Source organism: Tinamus guttatus, unplaced genomic scaffold, assembly GCF_059628265.1.
Source record: "Tinamus guttatus ecotype Peru unplaced genomic scaffold, ASM5962826v1 Tinamus_guttatus_pri_ptg000293l, whole genome shotgun sequence".
Classification (NCBI taxonomy): Eukaryota; Metazoa; Chordata; class Aves; order Tinamiformes; family Tinamidae; genus Tinamus; species Tinamus guttatus.
Window position 1 is genome coordinate 627,628 of NW_028288827.1, and position 19,458 is coordinate 647,085.

At 49.5% G+C, this 19,458-nt stretch overlaps 1 protein-coding gene across 1 annotated transcript; it reads right to left on the reverse strand.

The window, feature by feature from the left end:
- Positions 1-855: 855 nt before the first annotated feature.
- MEX3C (mex-3 RNA binding family member C) lies at positions 856-15,546 on the reverse strand. The gene is made up of 2 exons (XM_088527890.1): positions 15,402-15,546; positions 856-2,230 (listed from the first exon to the last, which is right to left on the reverse strand). The coding sequence occupies exons 1-2, from the start codon at positions 15,544-15,546 to the stop codon at positions 1,011-1,013; spliced, it is 1,365 nt and encodes a 454-aa protein (XP_088384016.1). The 3' UTR covers positions 856-1,010.
- Between the last annotated feature and the right edge of the window lie 3,912 nt (positions 15,547-19,458).

Sequence of the window (19,458 nt, forward strand, 5' to 3'; positions counted from 1 at the left end):
ATGACGTAAACTGATTGCAGGGCCCTGCCGCGGCTGCTGTCACGAGCGACAAGGGCACGCACGCATCTCCCCTTTTTCATTACTAAAAATAAAATATATATTTATATATGTGCAAGACAAATACGGATTGAACACAAAAATGCTTCACATTTTTGAACTATCTATTCTCTAAAATGCGATTTAAGAACAGCTTGATCGGACTAATGAACGGAATGTCAGCATCCTCACCGTTAGTCGAAGCATGTGCATCCCAAAGCCCTTACTGAAATGGGATGAAGCCAGCCAGACTTTTCCACATTACATTAAGAAAAGCAGTGGGTAGGAATTCTCAATCGAGACCAGTACATTCCTGATCCTCTGAACATAGCCCCGTTAACACACAGGGGCAAGCCAGGGTCCACAAGGAAGCTTCTCCCTGCCTGGCAAAAATAAATTAACAGTAATTAACAGGTTAATGAACAGTAATTTATCTGAACCTGCCAATAAATTCATCCATTTCAAGAAATCAAATTCTGCTTAACAAAAGAAAAAAAAAAGGCATTTGCAATGCTGAAGAATTAGGCATAAGTTGTTGCCTAAAGAAAAAATGAATTCCCCAAACCTGTTTTTCAGAACTGGCAGTGTAAAGAAGGCAGCATTGGAAGTGTTGTTTGATATAGCGGTAATGCCACAAGCCTGCGCAGCAGAGCCCTGCTCCTCCCTGCCGGATCGAGGAAACGCTCCGCACAATCACCTGGAAAGCCCCTGAATTTGGTTTTACGGCGCGGTGACCGCTCGGGAGTCACTGCTGGACGCGCCGTCCGCGCAAGCCCAGCGGGACAGAGACCACCCAGGCTTAGTGTTACCATAGCAGCCTTTCTACTCAGAAAGTATAAATTTATTGACAACTTCAGCCTAATCCCAAGAAAGCCCAACAGTCAGAATTCATTAGGAAGTTTACTAGAGGGTACCATTACACCCATGCCTTTAAGAGTTTTCAAAGTTCCATATATAATAATATCTCTATATATTTAAGAGTGAATTTGGATTGCCTGAGTAACAGCTGTCTGGCAAACGGGACACGATGGCAACTCTTTTTCACAGATCTTGTTGGCACATTCCATGCAGAAGAGGTTGTGGCCGCAGGGGACGAGGGCGGCCACGACTTCGCTCTCGAAGCAGACGACGCAGTCGTGTTTGCGCCGCGACTCCGGCGGCGAGCTGGACGTGGAGCCGCCGTTGGAGGACGAGTAGCTGTTGGTACCGTTGGAAAAAGCAGGGATGTAGACGGGAAGGCCGGCGTGGTTCCCTGCGCCCGGCGGGTCGCTCCGCGCTCTCCGGGCCAGCGGGTGATCCAGGCTCTCGGGAAACGTCGGAGACAGGCGAGGGGGAGACGGTTGGCTCCCTCTGCGCTGAGGTTGGATGCTACCGGTGGGGTCGAAGCCGGAGAGCGGGTTCACGGGCTCGAAAGGGGTCCAAATGGCTTGGGAAGGCGTCGGTAAGGAGTCGTACGCGGGAGAGTCGACGGCCAGGTCTTCCGCGCCCACCGAAGGCAGCGTTTCTCCGAACCAAAAGTTGCCTGTGCTGAACGGGCTCGTGGGGCTGAAGTCAGCCAATCTATTGCTTCCGAAATAGGAATCTGTGGAGCCGCTTCCCAAGGAGCTGGAGCTATCGTTTCTGTAATTGGAAATCATTCTGGCGTGGCTGGGAGGGACCGGGTTGGAGGCAAGCCAGGCGGATCCCAGCGTGCCCCCTTCGAAGCTCACGTCGGTACCGTTGTAGTGGAAGTCGTTCTCCTCGTTGAGCTCGATGTAGTTGCCCGTGCGCATGGCTATGTGCATCTCGATCTCCTCGCGGGCGCGATCGACGTTCTCGGGCATCCCCGTCACCTCGAAGACGGGCTCCTTGTCCCTGCTGGGCGTCACGATGTAGGTGTGCGTCTGCTGCTGAATCCTCTTGATCGTGGCTCCTTTGGGGCCCACCACGAGCCCCACCACGCGGTAAGGCACCCTCACCTGCACCGTGGTCTGCCCCGGCAGGTTGGGAGAGCAGGGCAGCCCCGCCAGGGCCGGGCCGTTCTTGTTGCGCGAGGCCCTGATCATGGAGAAGTGCTCAGCAGCGGAGAGAATTTCCCTTTTGGCCATGGCCACGTCCTCTTTTCGCCCCGTGACCACAAAGATGGGCTCTTCTCCACGCACGGGGGTCTTAATGTACGTGTTCGTCTTGGCCCTCAGCGCTTTTATTTTGCAACCTGTTTAAAGGAAACACATGCGAGTTTAGCAACGAGTCTAAGTTTAGAAAGCCACAAGAAAGCAGTCTATTTTAAGCTGAGAGTTTCAAGAAACTGTAGGGTGAAACCAGAGGCAGCTGTTTTCATCTCTGCAAGCCACGCTAGCGAAAGCGGTAACAACGTGGACTTACTCTTTCCAAACAAATCTCTGGCCCTTAAAGCCACAAACTGCTCTAGCAACATGTCCTGGGCCGCTTTTGCCCGTTATCCCCATCATTCCTGTGAGACGGTGAATCAACGCGCGCTGCTTTCCCTCCTGGACACGGGATGCACTCATCATTACCTCAGCAATAGTGGTGGATTTATGGTTTTTTTCTCATTATTTCTAAGATTAAGCTAAACGCCTGCATTTTCATTCAAAACTCTTCGAGAGGAAGTAAACACTTACAAAAACATATGTGTATCCTTAAAACTGACACCCCAATCCTCTTAATGAAAAATGTTCAGTAAAAAACAAACCAAACGTTCACAAGGGAGAGCAGGGCCTGTATTACAACCACGCAGGGTATAGATGAGAGCCATTTACTGAGAATTGTGCGTTTGCTTCCGCTTCCCTGTAAGTGTTTTTGCAATCTTATTCTTCCCTGTGGGACGAAACAGCCACTCCTTGAACCAAAAGTCAGAGTTTGAGCACTTTTTGTTGTGTGCAGCAAGTTCTCTGTGTAATACAATGTGCCTACTAGGAATATTTTTGTTAGTTATATAAATACAGCCTGAAAGACGAGCAAAGAGCCAATGAAACTTTTGTCTGTGGCTCTGAGAGCCAAACTAGACAGTTTGCTGGGACACCGTAACAGCAGGCGCTTCCCTGCGATGCTCACAGTGTCTTGCCATGGCACACACATAAGAATCTTTATCCATTCTGGGGATGAAAAACACAGGTCGCACCCAATTAAAAATCCCTTTCGTGACATGCAGGACTGTCCCCTGGATTCGGTTCTAGTTCAGTTTATCCTATATACAGCGGAATTGGAAAGCAAGTCTCATAACTAATATTCCAAAGGGCACCTCGTGTCTAAATGACCTCAGTGTCTTCCTGGCTTCAGTCTTCAGTGCTAAGGCTGGTCCCCATGAACTACGGAGGCCTGAGCCAAGAGAGAGAATCTGGAAAGACCTCTGGATGAGGACTTCCCCTGGTTGAGGATTGAGTTCCTCCTGAGGTTCTACAAGGACAAGTGCAGGGTCCTGCACGTGGAGAGGAATAATCCCAGTCCCCAGTACCGACTAGGGGTTGACCTGCTAGAAAGCAGCTCTGCAGAGAGGGATTTGGGAGTCCTGGTTGACAGCAAGTTCCCCATGAGGCAGCAACGTGCCCTCGTGGCCAAGGAGGCCCATGGGCTCCTGGCTGCAGCAGGAGGAGCGGTGCCAGCAGGGCCAGGGAGGGGATCCTGCCCCTCTGCTCAGCTCTGGGGAGGCACTTGGAGCATCGGGGGCAGCTCTGGGCTCCCCAGGACAAGAGGGACCTGGAGCTGCTCGAGAGGGGCCAGCGCAGGGCCACGAAGGTGATGGAGGGACTGGAGCATCTGTCGTGTGAGGAGAGACTGAGCGAGCGGGGCCTGTTCAGCCTGGAGAAGAGAAGGCTGAGAGGGATCTGAGCAACATGTTCAAGTACCTGAGGGGAGAGTGTAGGGAGGATGGGGCCAATGGGTAACGGGTGCAAGCTGCAACCCAGTGCCCTGTGCTCTGGGTGTCCCTGCTGCAGCAGGGCTTGGACTGGATGATCTCTAGAAGCCCCTTCCAACCTCAGCCATCCTGGGATTCTGTAAGGAATGTTTACAGAGCAAGTGCTTTAAGGAATGTTTATAGAGCAAGTGTTTTAAGTATCGCTTTGCACACAGACTGAAACGTGCTCCCGTTTCCTAGTGCACCTTGAACATCTCTCCGCAGGTTTGCCACCCGGTCTCTCAAATCCGTGCTCTGCGGATCCCTCACACCTCGCACGCAAGGAGCAGCAAGGACAGGGACCTGTTGGGAATGCAGGGAATTCAGAAGCCCTCCCTGCCCCGAGCAGGGCTCCCTCAGCACCCGTGGGGCCACCCGAGGCCCCATCTCCACCAGGAAGCAGGCAGAGAAGTGGGGCAGGACCCATGGAGGGAAGCAGTTTGGCGCCACCAGATCCCAGCCCGGGAGAGCTACTGGGTACCCCGGAGCCAGACCGTGGAGCATGAAGCATCCGTGGGGAAACACAACCAGCAACCTCAGCCCTTTACAAAAGCCCACCCGGGAGGGCCTCAATGCCCCGTCTTCCAAAACGAGGAGAAGGGGGAGCTCTGATGCCAGAGGCCTTATGAGAGCAGGAGAGAAGCCGCATTTTGAAGCCGTTCTGTGCGCTTCAGAGGGGCACAGCCCCTAATTCCAACAGCTCCCATCCCCACGTTTGCATTGTGGCTCTGCACAGGAAGGAGCCCCTACAGCCACAGAAGGTGGTGTGCAACTGCACCTCAATTTCCTGAATTCATAGATTGCAGAAAAGGTGTTTTTTTTTTTTTAAATGCTAGGCATTCCTACCATACGTTCTTCTTCAAGCTCTGTGTTATGAAATCGCACTTCACTCTGAAGAATCGCACTCTGCAATTCTAGCTTCCGAGGTGCCTTGCCCAACTTCATAGCTTACATTTTAGACTAGGCTTCCCTGACGATTTAGAGACTAGAATTCGGTTAAAAACTTGCACCTTCGGCTTCGTTTCTCATTTCACATGAAAGCTCCCACAACTTGCTTTTTTAACAGTTGCATTTCCCAGCAATTTAGACCCAAAGAGGAGCCTTCCCAGCGCCCGTCCTTGGATGGCAGAAGGGCACGTGGGCCATGGTGGGCAGGGCTCCTCTTAAGGTAGGGGACACATGCCTAGAAAGTGCAGGCCAAGAGCCCTCCCAGTCCCGGCCTTGGCAGAGCAACACCGTTAAAACACCCCAAAACTGGCTTCAGAAAAGCAAGCTGATCCCACAACACTGTCAAGGTTGACTCTCAAAATTTTATCTGCAAAGTTGGAAGGAAATTGCCACATAAGAAGCCTGAGATTTCTGAATGAGTTGGTCAACAGCAGCTCAGTTTTGCTTGCAAGGAGCAAAAAAACCCCAAACAGAAAAAAGGAAAAACTCAAATGCAACCAAGATCATAGCAATAATCCTGCAATTTGTTTTTAGTCAGCTGCCGTTTCCTACCCGCTCCTATTAGTCACTCCGAGGTGCCGACACGGCTGCTTCCATCCCCTCTCCTGCTGCTTCCAAGCCGGCACGAAACCAGCCAGATATTAAGACATGTGGCCACCGTATGAAGCAAGAAGTTTCTCAACCTCCCGAGTTCAGACGCAAAAGCTCAAAAGATACGGAGGAAAAAAAAGAAAATACACGGCCCCACACTTCCTCAATAAACCAGAGTGTCGTTGTGGAAATTTTGAAAGGCAGAAAGATGGAAAAACCCGAATGCAGGACTGCCTCTTTGGTCTCACCAAATCTTTTAAAGTTATTTAAATTTTAGGGCAACTTCCTAATTAAGCATTTGGGTGGTTTGACTGAATTCAGATGGAGCGTTTCATGCTGAAGTTACAGCAACAGCAAGATTGCTGGGTTGTTTTTTTGGGGGGGAAAGGTTTTTTTTTTTTTTTTCTTAAGTCTATAGTTAAAGCAGGAAAAAACTCCCAGGTTTAGACCAAAGTTTAAGCACTTGTTGGCTTAGGCAGCGTCTATGAAGAACAGAGTCCATCCCAAACCCCAATGGTGTCCCCACTTGTCCCCCAAGAGGACGACTTGACCAAACATTTCAGATGTTCTACGAACGTAGCAATCCTCAAGAAACTTCAGGGCAGCTCCAGAGGAGGCTATCACTGACCTCGCACGCTGACATCTACACCATCTAAAAGCACAGGCTAAAATATTACAGCAAATGTCCATCTGAGCTGTCCTTTTAGAGGCAACAAGCCCAGATTGAAAAGACAGGGCTGTGGAATGGGTGATTTTGCTGAGGTTTTATATCACCGAGTGCAGTAGCTTTGGCCACAATGCTCGAGTTCAAAATCACCAGCGACTTACCAAAAACACTGGGGTGAGCCCATTTCTTCACGAAAAAGAGCAGCAGCAGCACCCAGAGCACACGCAGCGCTCGCCGCGCAACAACAGCCGGCTCAGGCTTCAGTTTTACCTTTCAACCTCATAAACAGGATGCGAGACGTTGAAGCAGGCGTCAGACGATCCGCTCCGCGGGGGAAACTCCCCAGAGGCGGCCGCAAACCTCCGTGCGTGCCGGCCTGCCCTGCTCCAAGGCAAGATTCCGCTGGAAAAGCAGCGAGTTTGAGCACCGAAACCAGCGCTCAAGGCACTCGGGCTGTGCAAAAACCCAGACCATCTCAGGAGACCTGCTACCAACTTCCATCAATATATGCCGGTGGGGACGGGAGGTATCCCAAGGAAACCCAGCCCCTGGTGCTTCTCAGTAAGAACATTAGCAAAATACGGTGCAAAAGCAGGGGCTGGCTTTATAATCATGCTCCTCCTAGAGTTCTTATTAGGAGCTCGAGCTCAAGAATCGAAACCTTCTTAACTCCACCCCTGTTTAATCTTGTTCCTCCAAATAACAGGTGATTTATAGCGGGGGAAAAAGAGCACCGCCAAAACGGTTTGTGTAAAGGGAAGGCTGGGACTCACTGGGGCAAAAACTCCACGGAAAGAGCAGCCTTTGTGAGCATGAAGTCCACGGAAGAGCTCTGCTCCCGGGCTTCCTTAGCTGCATGGAGCTGCATGCATCCAATGCATCCCCCGCGGGCGGCAGCGGGAATGTGGCATCCCGCATCCCGGAGCAAACCCCGGAGCGGCGCCGCGGAGGGGCAGGCTCCCGGGAATGCACATTCCCAGCAGCTCCCCGCATCCCAGCCTCCCTCTGCACCTCTGGCTTTGCCATAAGCTGATGCTGAGCAAGGAGGGGACATCACCTTGCAACGATTAACTTGCTCTCCACGGACCTGCACCTCCTGGGAAATGGCTCCAGAGTGTTTCCATGAAGAGCTCTCCATGCCCACTGGTGGATTGCTGTTATTTTTGCTTTAATACAGTGCCGATTAGTGATTACAGGGATAAAAACGCTTATACACTTTATACATTTGAAAACGGGCACACGCGCTGTTTGTTAGACATGCGGACGTGAACCTGCATTTGGATAGAAAACGAAATTCAATTTTAGGCTTTTTAGTAGTTAAACCTCCCAAAGTGGTCTGGAACTACAAAACATTAGGGCCAGGGGATTCTTGGCACTCAGCACTCGCTTTTTAGGGTCATATGAAATACTATCTGTGCTCTGTTCCGTTCGCAGACTGAGTCTGGTTACTATGGCCTCTAACCTAAGCCTGGCTAATTCATCTCACACCTTGGTTTTATTCATGGATTGGGAAGATTTCAAGTCCTGATAAACTTTTTTTCCCAACTGGTTGCTGCATGCAGTTGGTTGATCCAAGCAAAATGAAGAGAGTAATTTCTCTACACTTGTAAAAGATGCTGAGCTGTCCAAAACCCTATATTTGTGTACTCAAGACAATAATTTCCCACCCATTCAGCATTTTCATTTTAGGAATGAGGGCTGTAAAAACATAGCTTTTACATTTTACTTTTATACCGTTTTAAGAGACTAGAAAGCCTAAACTTGGATACAGATTATCAGTTAAAAGAAAATTTTGTAGAAGGTCTCATTTATTTTTATACGTTTTATACAAGGCTACAGCCAGAGGATAAGCTCCCAGAGAGATTTCACCACAAGCAGAACTCCCATCCTAAAACCCAGCCTAGACCAAACAGCAACAGCATCCACTTCCCTTCAGCATTCTGGAATATAGATAATGCTCTAATCATTATTTGGGTTAATCAGACAGCAAGATTGGAGCTCCCGTGTGAAAGCCAGACACAGACTGCTAACAAACACATCAAGAGATGGACACAGCTTGTGGCTGTGGTTTGGAAGTCTGGAAACAGCACAGTGCAAAAAAAGGAAAGGACAAGCTATGCAGGACAGCATGGATGCAGGTAAGATTTCGAGCAATAGCTGTTCTGCTGGCCTATTAAGCCAAAGAAATCTAATTCCCTGATGGTATCCAAGCTAAAACTCCTTATGGGTGGCTATGAGCAACAGGCAAGTAAAGTGGAATTGAAGTCTCTAGGCAAAGGCTTTTCCCACGTTTTCAGTGAAATCTCCAGCGTAACACAATAGGGATGTTTCATAACGAGAAACACAAAATAAGAGCTGATTGATTTCAAAGTTAAAATCTGAAGTAAAACAGATACTGTTACAACACAGAACTCAGAAGTGAAGTTCTGGGGCTCTGCTATGGACTGTAGCTACACAAATGCTCTAGATCACTGCTTAGCACCAAGTGCTGCCCCTTCGTAATGCCTCTCCTTCACTTTAACAACTCAATAAGCAATGCTACAAGTAGGTAAGTCAGACTGTATAGGGGAAAGGACGATTCGAGTTATTCCTGAAGAAGAGATGACGACGTACAGGTCTTTCAACAAAAATAAACGCATTTTATCCCAAAGGCATCTTCCCCCACCTCCTGACCCCCTCATTAAATTACCACTGCCATCAAGGGCTTTTAGTTACTCTGCAGTTACCAAATCCCTGTGCCCCACCGTGGAACGTTTCTATATGACTCATTCTATACATAGCAACCTACACTGCTTCCATTATAATCCTGCCATTGCTAAGGGCTGACCACTTTCCCGCGACGGCTTTGCATTTTCGCACGTACGAGTACGCAGACGATGCGCTGTTTTATTACCTGCAATCACCCGCCTGGGAACTGAAATGCAGGGAGCAAAAGGCTTCCCAGACAGCGAGCTCGGGTTCTGCAGGGGCCCAGCACAGAGGAAGGACTGAAGGAGGAGGCCCCGTGAATAAATGTAGGGATTTCTCCCCAGGGCGCACGCGGGGAGCCACGCAGGCCCCGGCTTGCCTGGGAACAAGGGAGACAACCTGGAAATCATGGATCTTAAGCCAGAAGCCAAGGCACCCCAGCTCACCGCTCAGCAATGCCAGAGCACACAGAGCAAGAGCTCTGGACTTTGTCTGGCCCCACTGCTGCTGGGCTGACAGATGGGAAGAGAAGGAAGCAGCAGGAGGCACGGATACGTTGGAGAAAGGTCCTTGGGGAACGCTTGCTCGCTGCAGCTTCGAGGGTTTTGTCTTCTCTGGAAGACAAAACAGCCCTGCTTCAGGAACAGTGCATGCAAACTCTTACATACATACATATATAAATATATACATAAACACACACACATCAGTGCAGCTAAGAACAAAGTCGTCTGCCTGCAGACTGCTTCCTTCTGCACGTCAGGTCGGGACAATTTATCCAATTAGCAATTGCACGGAGAGAGGAACGCTCCGATTCCCAAGACAGATGGCACCTCAGTAAACAAGTTACATGTAGCAAAAGAGCCAGAGGACAGCAACTTGTATTATTAATTACTCGGACTATTCTCACACCAGATCTGTAATGTAGCAGCTGCTGAGCAGAAGTAAAAAGATACAATAGCAGAAGAACAATAGCACAAAAGAAGTATTTCCCACAGATCAAAGGGCTATAGGGGAAAAATAAGATGTCTTCACACAAAAAAAAGGAAAAAAAGAGTGATTTAATGTGGTCTAGTGAATGAAGCAGATCTCTGAGCACAAAATAGCCAATAGAAGGCAGAGTTTAAGTCCTGCAAGTTTTCGTCTGTATCAAATAGCTCTGTTTCAAGGCTGCTGATAAAACTGCATTTTTAAACACAAACCTCTACAGCATATTGCCCAAGTGTGAAATGAACTACAAGGCCAAAAAAAAAAAAAAAAAAAAAAGAAAAATTAAAGATGCTGCATCTTTGTCCAAACAAGCAGCAGAGAACTTGGTGCAGACCCCAGCACTACTCACACCAGTGAGGGAAACAGGGCTCTTGGGCACAGGTGAGATCTTAAGAGTTTAAAGGGATACCTGGATGGGAGAGAAGGAAAACAACGTTCCGAAAGAGCACCTGGAACTGGAAACAAAGGCTTGATTTAGAGCTTTTGCTTTAATTACAAGAAAATCCTTTTGTACTTGGCAGTCTGCTTTGGGAGAGAAGGAAAGGAATAGGGAGAGAACATTTAGAACAAATTTAAGAGCTTTGAGACACCTAACTCTCCTTTTTGTTTAGAAGTACATTTCTCTTAATACACTGTGGTTTGTATTTCTGGAAAAGAGAGGGTGAAAGGGTGAGAGAGAAGCTTACAGGATCTGCTGACTTAACCAACAACTTAAAAGATCTATCCCTGTCTCCTCATGCCACTATAACAGGTTAGTCTAGGGCAGACTGGAGACGCTTTAACAAAGTTTATGTTGTTAGACTAAAATATCACCTTTCAGCCTAATATATAACTTTTAGCACACTGAAGTTCTGCAGGAGAAGCAAACGGTCCAGAAGATTAGGAATTCGTATTGCAAGATTTTTAGTTTAATTTCAGTCTTACTCGAAAATCTTACTTATGTGGGCATTCACTTCTGGTATTCGTACTTAAAAATCTACAGAGTTCTTGGCAAGCTACACAAAGAGAGAAAACCCTAAGCCTCAAGTGTGCTCTGTGTTTGGTGTGCTTCCCACCCAGCCAGCCACACAAGAGCAGCATTTAGGATTTAGGATTTATGACCCCAGCTGCAGAACCTGTAACTTTCTGACAAACTTTGCAGCTTGGGGTGGATCTTTATGGAGCTGAAATCACAAACAGCAGCACCAAAGTGTTGTTTGTTATATAGATCCAGGCCTATGGGACACTGAAGCTTCAGAGTTTGGCAGACAATGTTAACATGTTCACGGCCTTCAAGTCCTGAAACTCCTGATTCCATCCTGAGTGCACCAGCTTTAATGTTAATTAATGATGAAAAAAAGGTGACGAAAGGCACCTTGTATATTGGATTAAAAAAATCAGTTTTTTTTCAGGCTTCAGAATGAGTTATTTAGTAACCTACTTGTGGTGGAAAAAAAATTGTAACTGCCTTGTCAACTTCCATTTAAAATAATTTAGCCAAGCACCTTTCTTTTAAATATGAATTTAATTTGTGGTCTTTATTGTATGCAGTAATCAACTGAAAATGAGATTGAGATATGCAATTGCTTCAATGGTTCAAATTAAACTTATTCTTTGAATCCTAAGCATCCAGTTTTAAAAAATAACATCCCATTCAGACTACTTAACTACAGCAGCCTTCAATAACCTATCCATAAACACAGTCAGTTATTCAGCCTGATTACTGCAACCATTCTGGGTAGGAAACCAGATATTTGGGTCTTTTTGAAAGAACTATCATTGCCCGAGCACAGGGCACCTATACGCAATACTCAGCTAATGTAGGTATTAGCAAATTTGTTCTAGGATTGTTTTAGCATTGCTTCCACTCTCTGAGGTGGAGAGGAATTGTTTTTACTTGACTGTCAGCTATGCCAGATAGTTATCAGTCAGATACCAGATTTTTTTTGCTGTTGTTTCAAATTACAGGACTATTTTAGGTAAGGTAATCTTTTGCTCAAGAGCCCACATTCAAAAAGCAAAAAGGGAGTCCAAGATCATTAAATATACATTAAAAGAGTGGTGTTACAGTTGCAAGGCTGCCTTATGCAAAGAGAATTCATCATTATCGATTTAAAAATCAGCAAAGCGGGATGATATCATTCCTCCTCCTCTGACTCGTGGGGGGTTGCAGACTCCTGCCTGGTTTCAACTTCCAGTTCTGCAGTCATCATTCAGGGTGAACTATTCTTACACAGGAAAGAGAAGCATTAGACTTCAGAGCTAACTAACTCCAAACCGACTGCTGTCCTGGGGAGAAAATAATAGTAATAATAATAACAATAATAAAAACACACTATTGACAGCTTAATCAGTGATGTAGGCACTTGGTAAATCATGTTATTCTGACAACCATCGTGCTGAAAGGGGTTATCAACTATATTCTGGTAGTCATCATTTAGCTATACATTTAATAAATGTACTTAACCCTGGAGAATTAATACACTCTGAGATGCGAGAGATCGCTATAGGAAAAACCTCTGACCCTTCCAGTACCTTTCAGGTTTTTCATTCCTGTTTTTAAGTGTCTCCCTCTCACTGCACTAGTGAACAAAACTTCCAGTGTTTTAATATGACATTTTTTCTCAGCATACAGGGAGCACTGCGGGCACCCAAGATCCCTCTTATTCCTGCCAAATCCTTCTCAAGTTGCTGAGAAAATCACCATCAGCACATTAACCTGTAGCAGCAAGTTTCCAGGTGATCTGCAGCAGGCCTTTGTGAGTCTTTTATGCAATTTAGATTAAAACAAAGACTCCTAAGTCCAATCTCCGGAGACCTTTTTAGTGGGCCTACCTGCTTAGTTAATTTGGGGCATGCTCCCCATCTCAGGTTAGCAGTAAGGTCACCTCATCAGAAATACAGCTTTCTTGCTACTGATTTTCAATAGTTTTTTTTTTTTTTTTTTTTTTTTTTTTTTTGAAAAACACCAATACAATTTGTGCATCCACAGCTCTTAACAGCAAAGCAAGTCATGATTAGCAGGCCGAGTGGCCGGCTCGTGGACGGTGGGATTGGGATCCGGCACTCGCTGGGATTCATGCAGGAAGCCTGTGCACTGCCATGAATGGAATCTGGTTTTCCTGGCTCCCAGTCACATGCCTTAACAAGAATAAAAGGATACAGATATCTTTTCCTTTGTTCTTCACCTTTGAGATTCCTCCACTTCAAAGGCCACAAAGAACTACATTATACTACTCAAACCAGAGCCTGTGAACTTATCTTTTCTGGGGGGGTGAGAGGGAAAAAGGAGAGCAGGTCAAGGTTAAAATCATTTGAGACAGGGGTTCCTTTGGTCTGATAAACAGTTAGCGCCTGGAAATTCTCTTCCCCTATGCTAAAAATTAATTTTGGACGAAGAATCCCGTGGAATTCCTACCCCACTGCTCTTAGCCCTTGTGACAAACACGCTCTGAGAAAACCCGGGTCAAACTCCGCACTTCAGGACTGTCGTCCTGGGGCCTGCAGACATTGCAAGTTCTTTTTATACACTGCAAAGCCAGCAACAGAGCAGACAGAAATTTGATCTTTGTGAGGAGAGAGGAAAAGAAAAAAAAAAAAAAAAAAAAAGAAAGCAACCTTGCATCCTCCTTACATGATTATATATTGCATAAAGTATGGCAGCACAGAGAAGCTGGGCATGATGTTAATTTAAGTGGGATTCAGCCAAGAAAGCAACTGGTGAGGAAGGTCCCTAGGAAGAGAATTTGCAGCATCTTCCTCTGCAGATAAATCACAGCAGGGGAGCAGGATGTGGCTTCAGGGGGCCCTGCGAGACCTCCCCGTGCCCACTGCTATCCCCAAGAAACTCAGCACAGCGTCAGCTGCACTGCCACAAACTGCATGTTCAGCTCTGCAAGCGTTAAGTTTCACAAGTGAGAACTTTGAAGGACCTCCTTAAGCAACGTTTCTGTGCAAAGATACTTGGTAACAATAAAAATAAAAGAACCAAAACACACAAAAGGCCCCAACATTTCTCTCTAGCCCTCTGCTCATTCCTCTTTCGTAACTGTAATTCTTTTTATGACCTGATCCTCTCCACAGAGGCTAAATATTTTATCACAAGTGAAGCAGCGCAACATCAGATAAGAAATAAAAGCAGAAGCAGCAGCTGAACTGCTTCGGAACAAGGATCCTATTTTTATGCAAAAGCCACTGCCCTGTTTTTAAGTGGCTCAAAGTACCTGAAAATACTCCACAGAGAGCAATCCCGCCTGGTGAATATCCAAGACTGTCTAGCAGGTCCTCAAGGCCTGATATTCTGCATTTCTCCTTTAGCAACAACAGCTTTGCAGTTGTGTTTTCCACCTCCCCCATCCCCAACGGGGCTCGATTAAGGTCTTTAGTCGTCTAAGCGTTTTTTTCTTGGAAAGGATGTTTTTTGCTTCCGCATCCAACCGGCAGCTGGGAAACCCTGGCCCAGTATGTGAGGGCTGGTACACGGGAGGGCCACGCTGCTATTTAACAACATATCAGTATTTCAGGATGTGGTGCCAGTGAAGGGACATCTGACTCAGGCCAGGTGAATTTCTGGGGTCCAAACTGTGGTTTTCCAACGCACCTAAAATGCTTAAAGCTTAAGGTGAGGAAACACAAGCCTACAGGCACTGGTGCATCACTTCAGAAACACGGGGAAATAGGTCTAAATCCACGTAGGATCCGTACTTAAAGAGAAACACAAAATAAAACAGCTCACAAACTCACACAAAGAAATCAGACGCAGCTCCACAACCTGCGGCCCCATCAGCCGAGGAGGGACAAAAGCCCCACGAAAAGGGAAGGGAGAGGCTCATCCCAATGCCCTCCCTCGCCTCCTACATCGGGAATCCAGGAGGGCTCTTCCCAAAGGACCACGGGGAGGGGGACATGGCGACCTCACAAGCGCGGGGTGAGCAACACAGAGCGACCAGGGCACGAAATTTGGGGATGGAAAGAGACGAGCGGGGAGCAAGAGGAGCCTTCGGGCTCCTGCCCGTGCCGAGGATGGAGGAAAGTGGTGGCCCATGGCCCACATGGGGAACGGGTGGAGCCCACGCAGGTCTGTCACCTCAACTGCACCTTCAATGCAGTTCTTAAGGAAGAAAACAGGAAATAACAATGATGATGATAGTTATAATAATAATAAAAGGTTGTGAAGTACAGCCGAGCACCAGCAAAGAGCAAAGAGCCTGCTCGAAACACCCACTGTGCCACAGCCACCCTCAGCTGAGGACTTGCCAAAAAGCCTCAAATCCACCCAAACCTCATCCCTTCCCCTGCACCCCCTTCCAAAGGCAGTGGGGTGGGGAAATCCCTTTCTTACATCGCCCCACCGCTTGGGCCTGTAGGGATGCACAGAAAGGGTTGGAAAAAGAGGGGGAAAGAGAGGGCGGCAGGGCAAAATGAGGGGGGAAGAAGGGAATAAAGGGAGAAAAAGGGGAAATAGGGGAGGGAGATGGAAAAAAGGGGAAAACTGGCGGGGAAAGGGAGGAAAAAAGGGGAAAATCAGGGGAAGAAAGGCTGGGAAAAAAGGGGAAATAGGAGGGGGAAAGGGTGGGAGAAGGGAGCGCGCGGGGGTCGCCGCGCACTCACCCTGCCGCCCCACGATCTCGGCCACGTGCTCGGAGCTGGGCACGGGGACGCACTCGGTGCTGTTGACGCTGCGGCGGCGGAGCAGGGCCGCGTGCTCGGCGGGGAGGCCGGCGCCGCCGCCGCCGCGGGGCAGCGCGGCCGCCATCGCGCCCTCGGCGGGCGCCAGCAGCGGCGGCGGCAGCAGCGGCGCGGGGCAGGGCGCGGCGAGCAGCAGCAGCGCCGCCGCCTCCTCCTCCTCCTCCTCCTCGCCGCGCTCCGCGGCGCCCTCGTCGCCGGCCGCCTCGTCGCCGCCCTCGTCGTCGCCGCCGTCGGCGCCGCGCAGGCCGGCGAGGCGCAGCGCGGCCAGGCGCTGCCGCAGCAGCCGCGTGTCGCTCTGCGCGGGGAGCAGCGGCGGCGGCGGCGGCTCGGCGGGCGGCTCGGCGGGCGCGGCGGCGCCGCCGCTCGGCATGGCCGCCGGCGGGGAGAGCGGCGGCGGGGAGCGGGGCGGAGGCGGCGCCGCCGCCGCGCGGCCGGGGCCGGGGCCGGGGCCGGGGCCGGGCCTAGCGGCGCGGCGGCACCGCCGCCATGGCGCGGCGGGCGCTGCGAGCGGCGGGCGGCGCTCAGCGCGGCTCCCCTCCCCCTCCGCCCATGGCGCCCGCTCCCCCTTGGCGCCGGCGGCCGCGGGCGGGGGCGGCGGCGGCCCCGCCCCGGCCCGCCGAGCGGCGCCGCGATTGGGCGGCGCGGAGGGTTCGTGGGCGGGGCTTGCCCCCCCCGGGGGGCGGGGCCGGGCGGGGGCGGCGCGCGCGCGGCTGTGACGCGGCGCGGGGGGCGCCCGGGCTGCCCGCGCGGGACCCGCCGCCTCCCGCGGCGGCTCCGGTGTCGCGCGGGGCCCCGCGGCCTTTCCGAGGAGGCGGGCGCCTCCCCCAGGGCGCGTGGGTGTCCCGGAGGGGACAGGCACCTCCTCAAGGCGCGGTGGCCTCGGCAGTTGCACCCCTGGACATCGGCGACCCCCAAAGGGACCTCCCTGGTGGCCTCCTTTGGGTCACAGCAGCTTCCCCAAGAGGACAGTCCCTTCCCTGAGGAGAAGCTCTTTGGTGTGAGGGTGCCCGAGCGCTGGCACAGGCTGCCCAGAGAGGCTGTGGAGGCTCCTTCTCTGGAGATCTTCAAACCCGCCTGGATGCCACCCTGTGCCCCTGCTCTGGGTGTCCCTGCTGGAGCAGGGGTTGGACTGAATGGTCTATAGAGGTCCCTTCCAACCGCAGCCATTCTGGGATTCTGTGATTCTGTGACACACCAGCCTCCCTTTGGGCACTCTAGGGACATCCCTCATGGTCCCAGTGTCCCTCCAAGGGGACAGAGGCCTCCTTTGGGCCGCCCTTGCACCAAGGGGACCCTTTCTCCTTGGGCAGGTGCCCCTTGGAGACACCGAGACCAGAGGGTCTTGTGAGTCCCACCACAGCGGTGGTCACTCTCTTCCCAGTTGTTCCCCAGTGCTTCCCAAGCTGTGGGGAACCGATGGCCTCAGTGCCATGTCCGAAGGGCTTGGGGCAACTGGTCCATGGCGAGGGGCTCAGCCATGGCCGTAGCCACATGGGGCTTTTTCTCCTGAGCTCTTCCTTGCCGGGAGCCGCCGGAGAGCAAGGGGTTTTCTCCGCGGGTGCGGGAAGAATGAGCTTCTATCCGGCCTCTTATCACACCACAATAGCAGTTTTCAGCCTCCGGCCCTTGGAGCCCGTGGGACTTGCAGAGGATCTGTGGAAGAACGCTAAGAAAAGCGGCTCTGTTGCCAGCAGGCTTTGCTTCACTGATGAAAAGTGCATCATTCTGGGGGAAAAAAAAAAAAAAAGGTATCTTTGATAGATGCCCTGCTTTTCCCACATTTAAGAGCAAGACTGATACAGGAACTGCAAGTTAGAGCTATCAGACATCACTTGTAGATCCTCAGTGCATGCAGATACAAATCACAAATGGCTGGAAACTTCATACCAAACATGAATAATCTTGCTTAAAAACGTCATTGCATTTTCATGAAGAATTGGAAGATGAGAATTGACTTGTTGGTGCTTAAAGAGAAGCGATGGGGAGCACCAGGCTGTGGGCAGTGTCGGAGGGAAATGTTGGGGCTGACATAGTGCTCTGCAACGGGCTGCAAAGTGAAAACCACATGGAAATGACTGAAGCTAATGGGAGCCAGAGGAGGAACGTGAGCTGTGTAGCTGGTCCTCCAAGACGCTGTGCAGGAGAACTGTCCTTGAGGAAGATCTAAGAGGCTTGCATAGCAGCAGCCGTGAGCTGCCAGACAAGCAGACGACGTGAGAAGGAAAAGTGAGATTTTTAGGTGGGATGGAAAGGCTGCAGCGCAGTGATGGGTCTGTGCACCATGAGCAGGCGAAGGGAGAGGTTCCTGGAAAGTTTTCCTTGTTTTTTAGGGAGTTACAGGTGTCCGTGTAGTAGCTGTGCCTGCCTCAAAGATGTTGGGAAGAATAGGACCGAAGCGGCCGCCTGTCCTCACCATAAAAACCACTGGGGTTTTAACTGACACCCTGATGGTCACCATGCACAGGGACACCGAGGTGCCTTGTCCTCGGAGGCTGTCCCTGAAGTAAAGCTCTTCCCTGCTTTCCTCACCCTCTCCATGGAGATGGTTTTCAGGGATCATTTCAGGGATCAGCAACATAATGTCCTTGCTGAGCTCTGCGCATCGGTGGCCTTTAACTACGCACTTTAACCAGTAAATAGACAAAAGAACACAGTAATCTCTACAGTTACTTGTAGAAAATATTTTTGAAGACTAAGATTAGATAAGTGCCAATATTAAGTCACTGGAGGCTGTTGTCAAGTCAAAAAAGCCTTCTTGGAAATGTTTTTTACTCCATTAGCTTATAGAAGCCTTGGTAATGACTGTATTAACACTGTTCTTAGGTTTCAGGTTTCAAAATTGTCACTGATTATTAGTTTCTGAAGAATTTTAAAGCCTCCAGTAGCCTTTTTTTTCCTATGAACATCGTTGTTTCCAAGTGTAAATTACTGGAATTATACACGTGGCATCGTGAAAGTGCCTATATGCCTATAATAGGCTGAAACAGTTGGCTTGAGACAATCTATACGTTAAGTGTTGTTAATTAGGATAAGAGCAAGAAGGGATTCACATGCAATAATGTAGCTGGAAAAGGAGCCTGAGGAAGAGTAAATGCAGACAGAATAACTCCAGGGAAGAATATTCCGTGGCCTATGGATAAGGCTGACAGTGGCTTTTGCTCTACTGCTGTTTTTGCTCTGTGTTAATAAAATCTGATGTAATGAAGGGCTCAGCTGGACTTTTATACCATGGGGGACACGTTGGTAGGGTTGATTGAGAATTGCCAGTCCTTGCTCTTAATAAATCCCACTCGAGTTCCTGTTTCACGTTTCATCGCGTGTGGATTTGGGTGTTTTGCAGCATTCACTTACATGTAGCGTTGTACTCTGTGGACACTCCTGTCTTGCTGTTTAGGGGGGTTATTTCTGATTTTGCAGCAACAAATACAGCTAAATATACTATTTAGATGGCGTATCTCTTCTTGGGCCATGGCCCTGCAACCTTTGCAGAGCCCAAAGCTACTCCCTTACTCATGACAACAGGACAACTGGAAACACCGAATTCCTCATACTGTGAATGTGTTCAGGCAGCTTTGGAAACCCATCTGGTTTAGAGGGAAATGCTGAATATTCCACCGTACATCTGCCTTCATCAGGCCTCAAGCATTTTCGAGCGTAGGATTACGGGATTTGCAAATGCACCTGGCCTTGCATGACCTGCAGGCCCTTGCTCTGATGCTTGTGGCTGGAACCTGGAATCCCTGCTCTGTGTTACATAAAATCCTCTGTTACGGGTGCTGACAGCTCAAAGCGACTTCAAATGTAATCGGTATGGCTTCATAAACCATTACTTATGAAGCAGAAAAGTAATTGGAAATAGTTTGAAGAAGTCCTTTTGATCTTTAGGATCTACCCTCTATAGGGGAAGAAAAATCTTTGTGAAAAAGGAAGTTATGGGTGGTAAAATGTGCTTTTTAAAAAAGTTTTTTTCTTACATTTT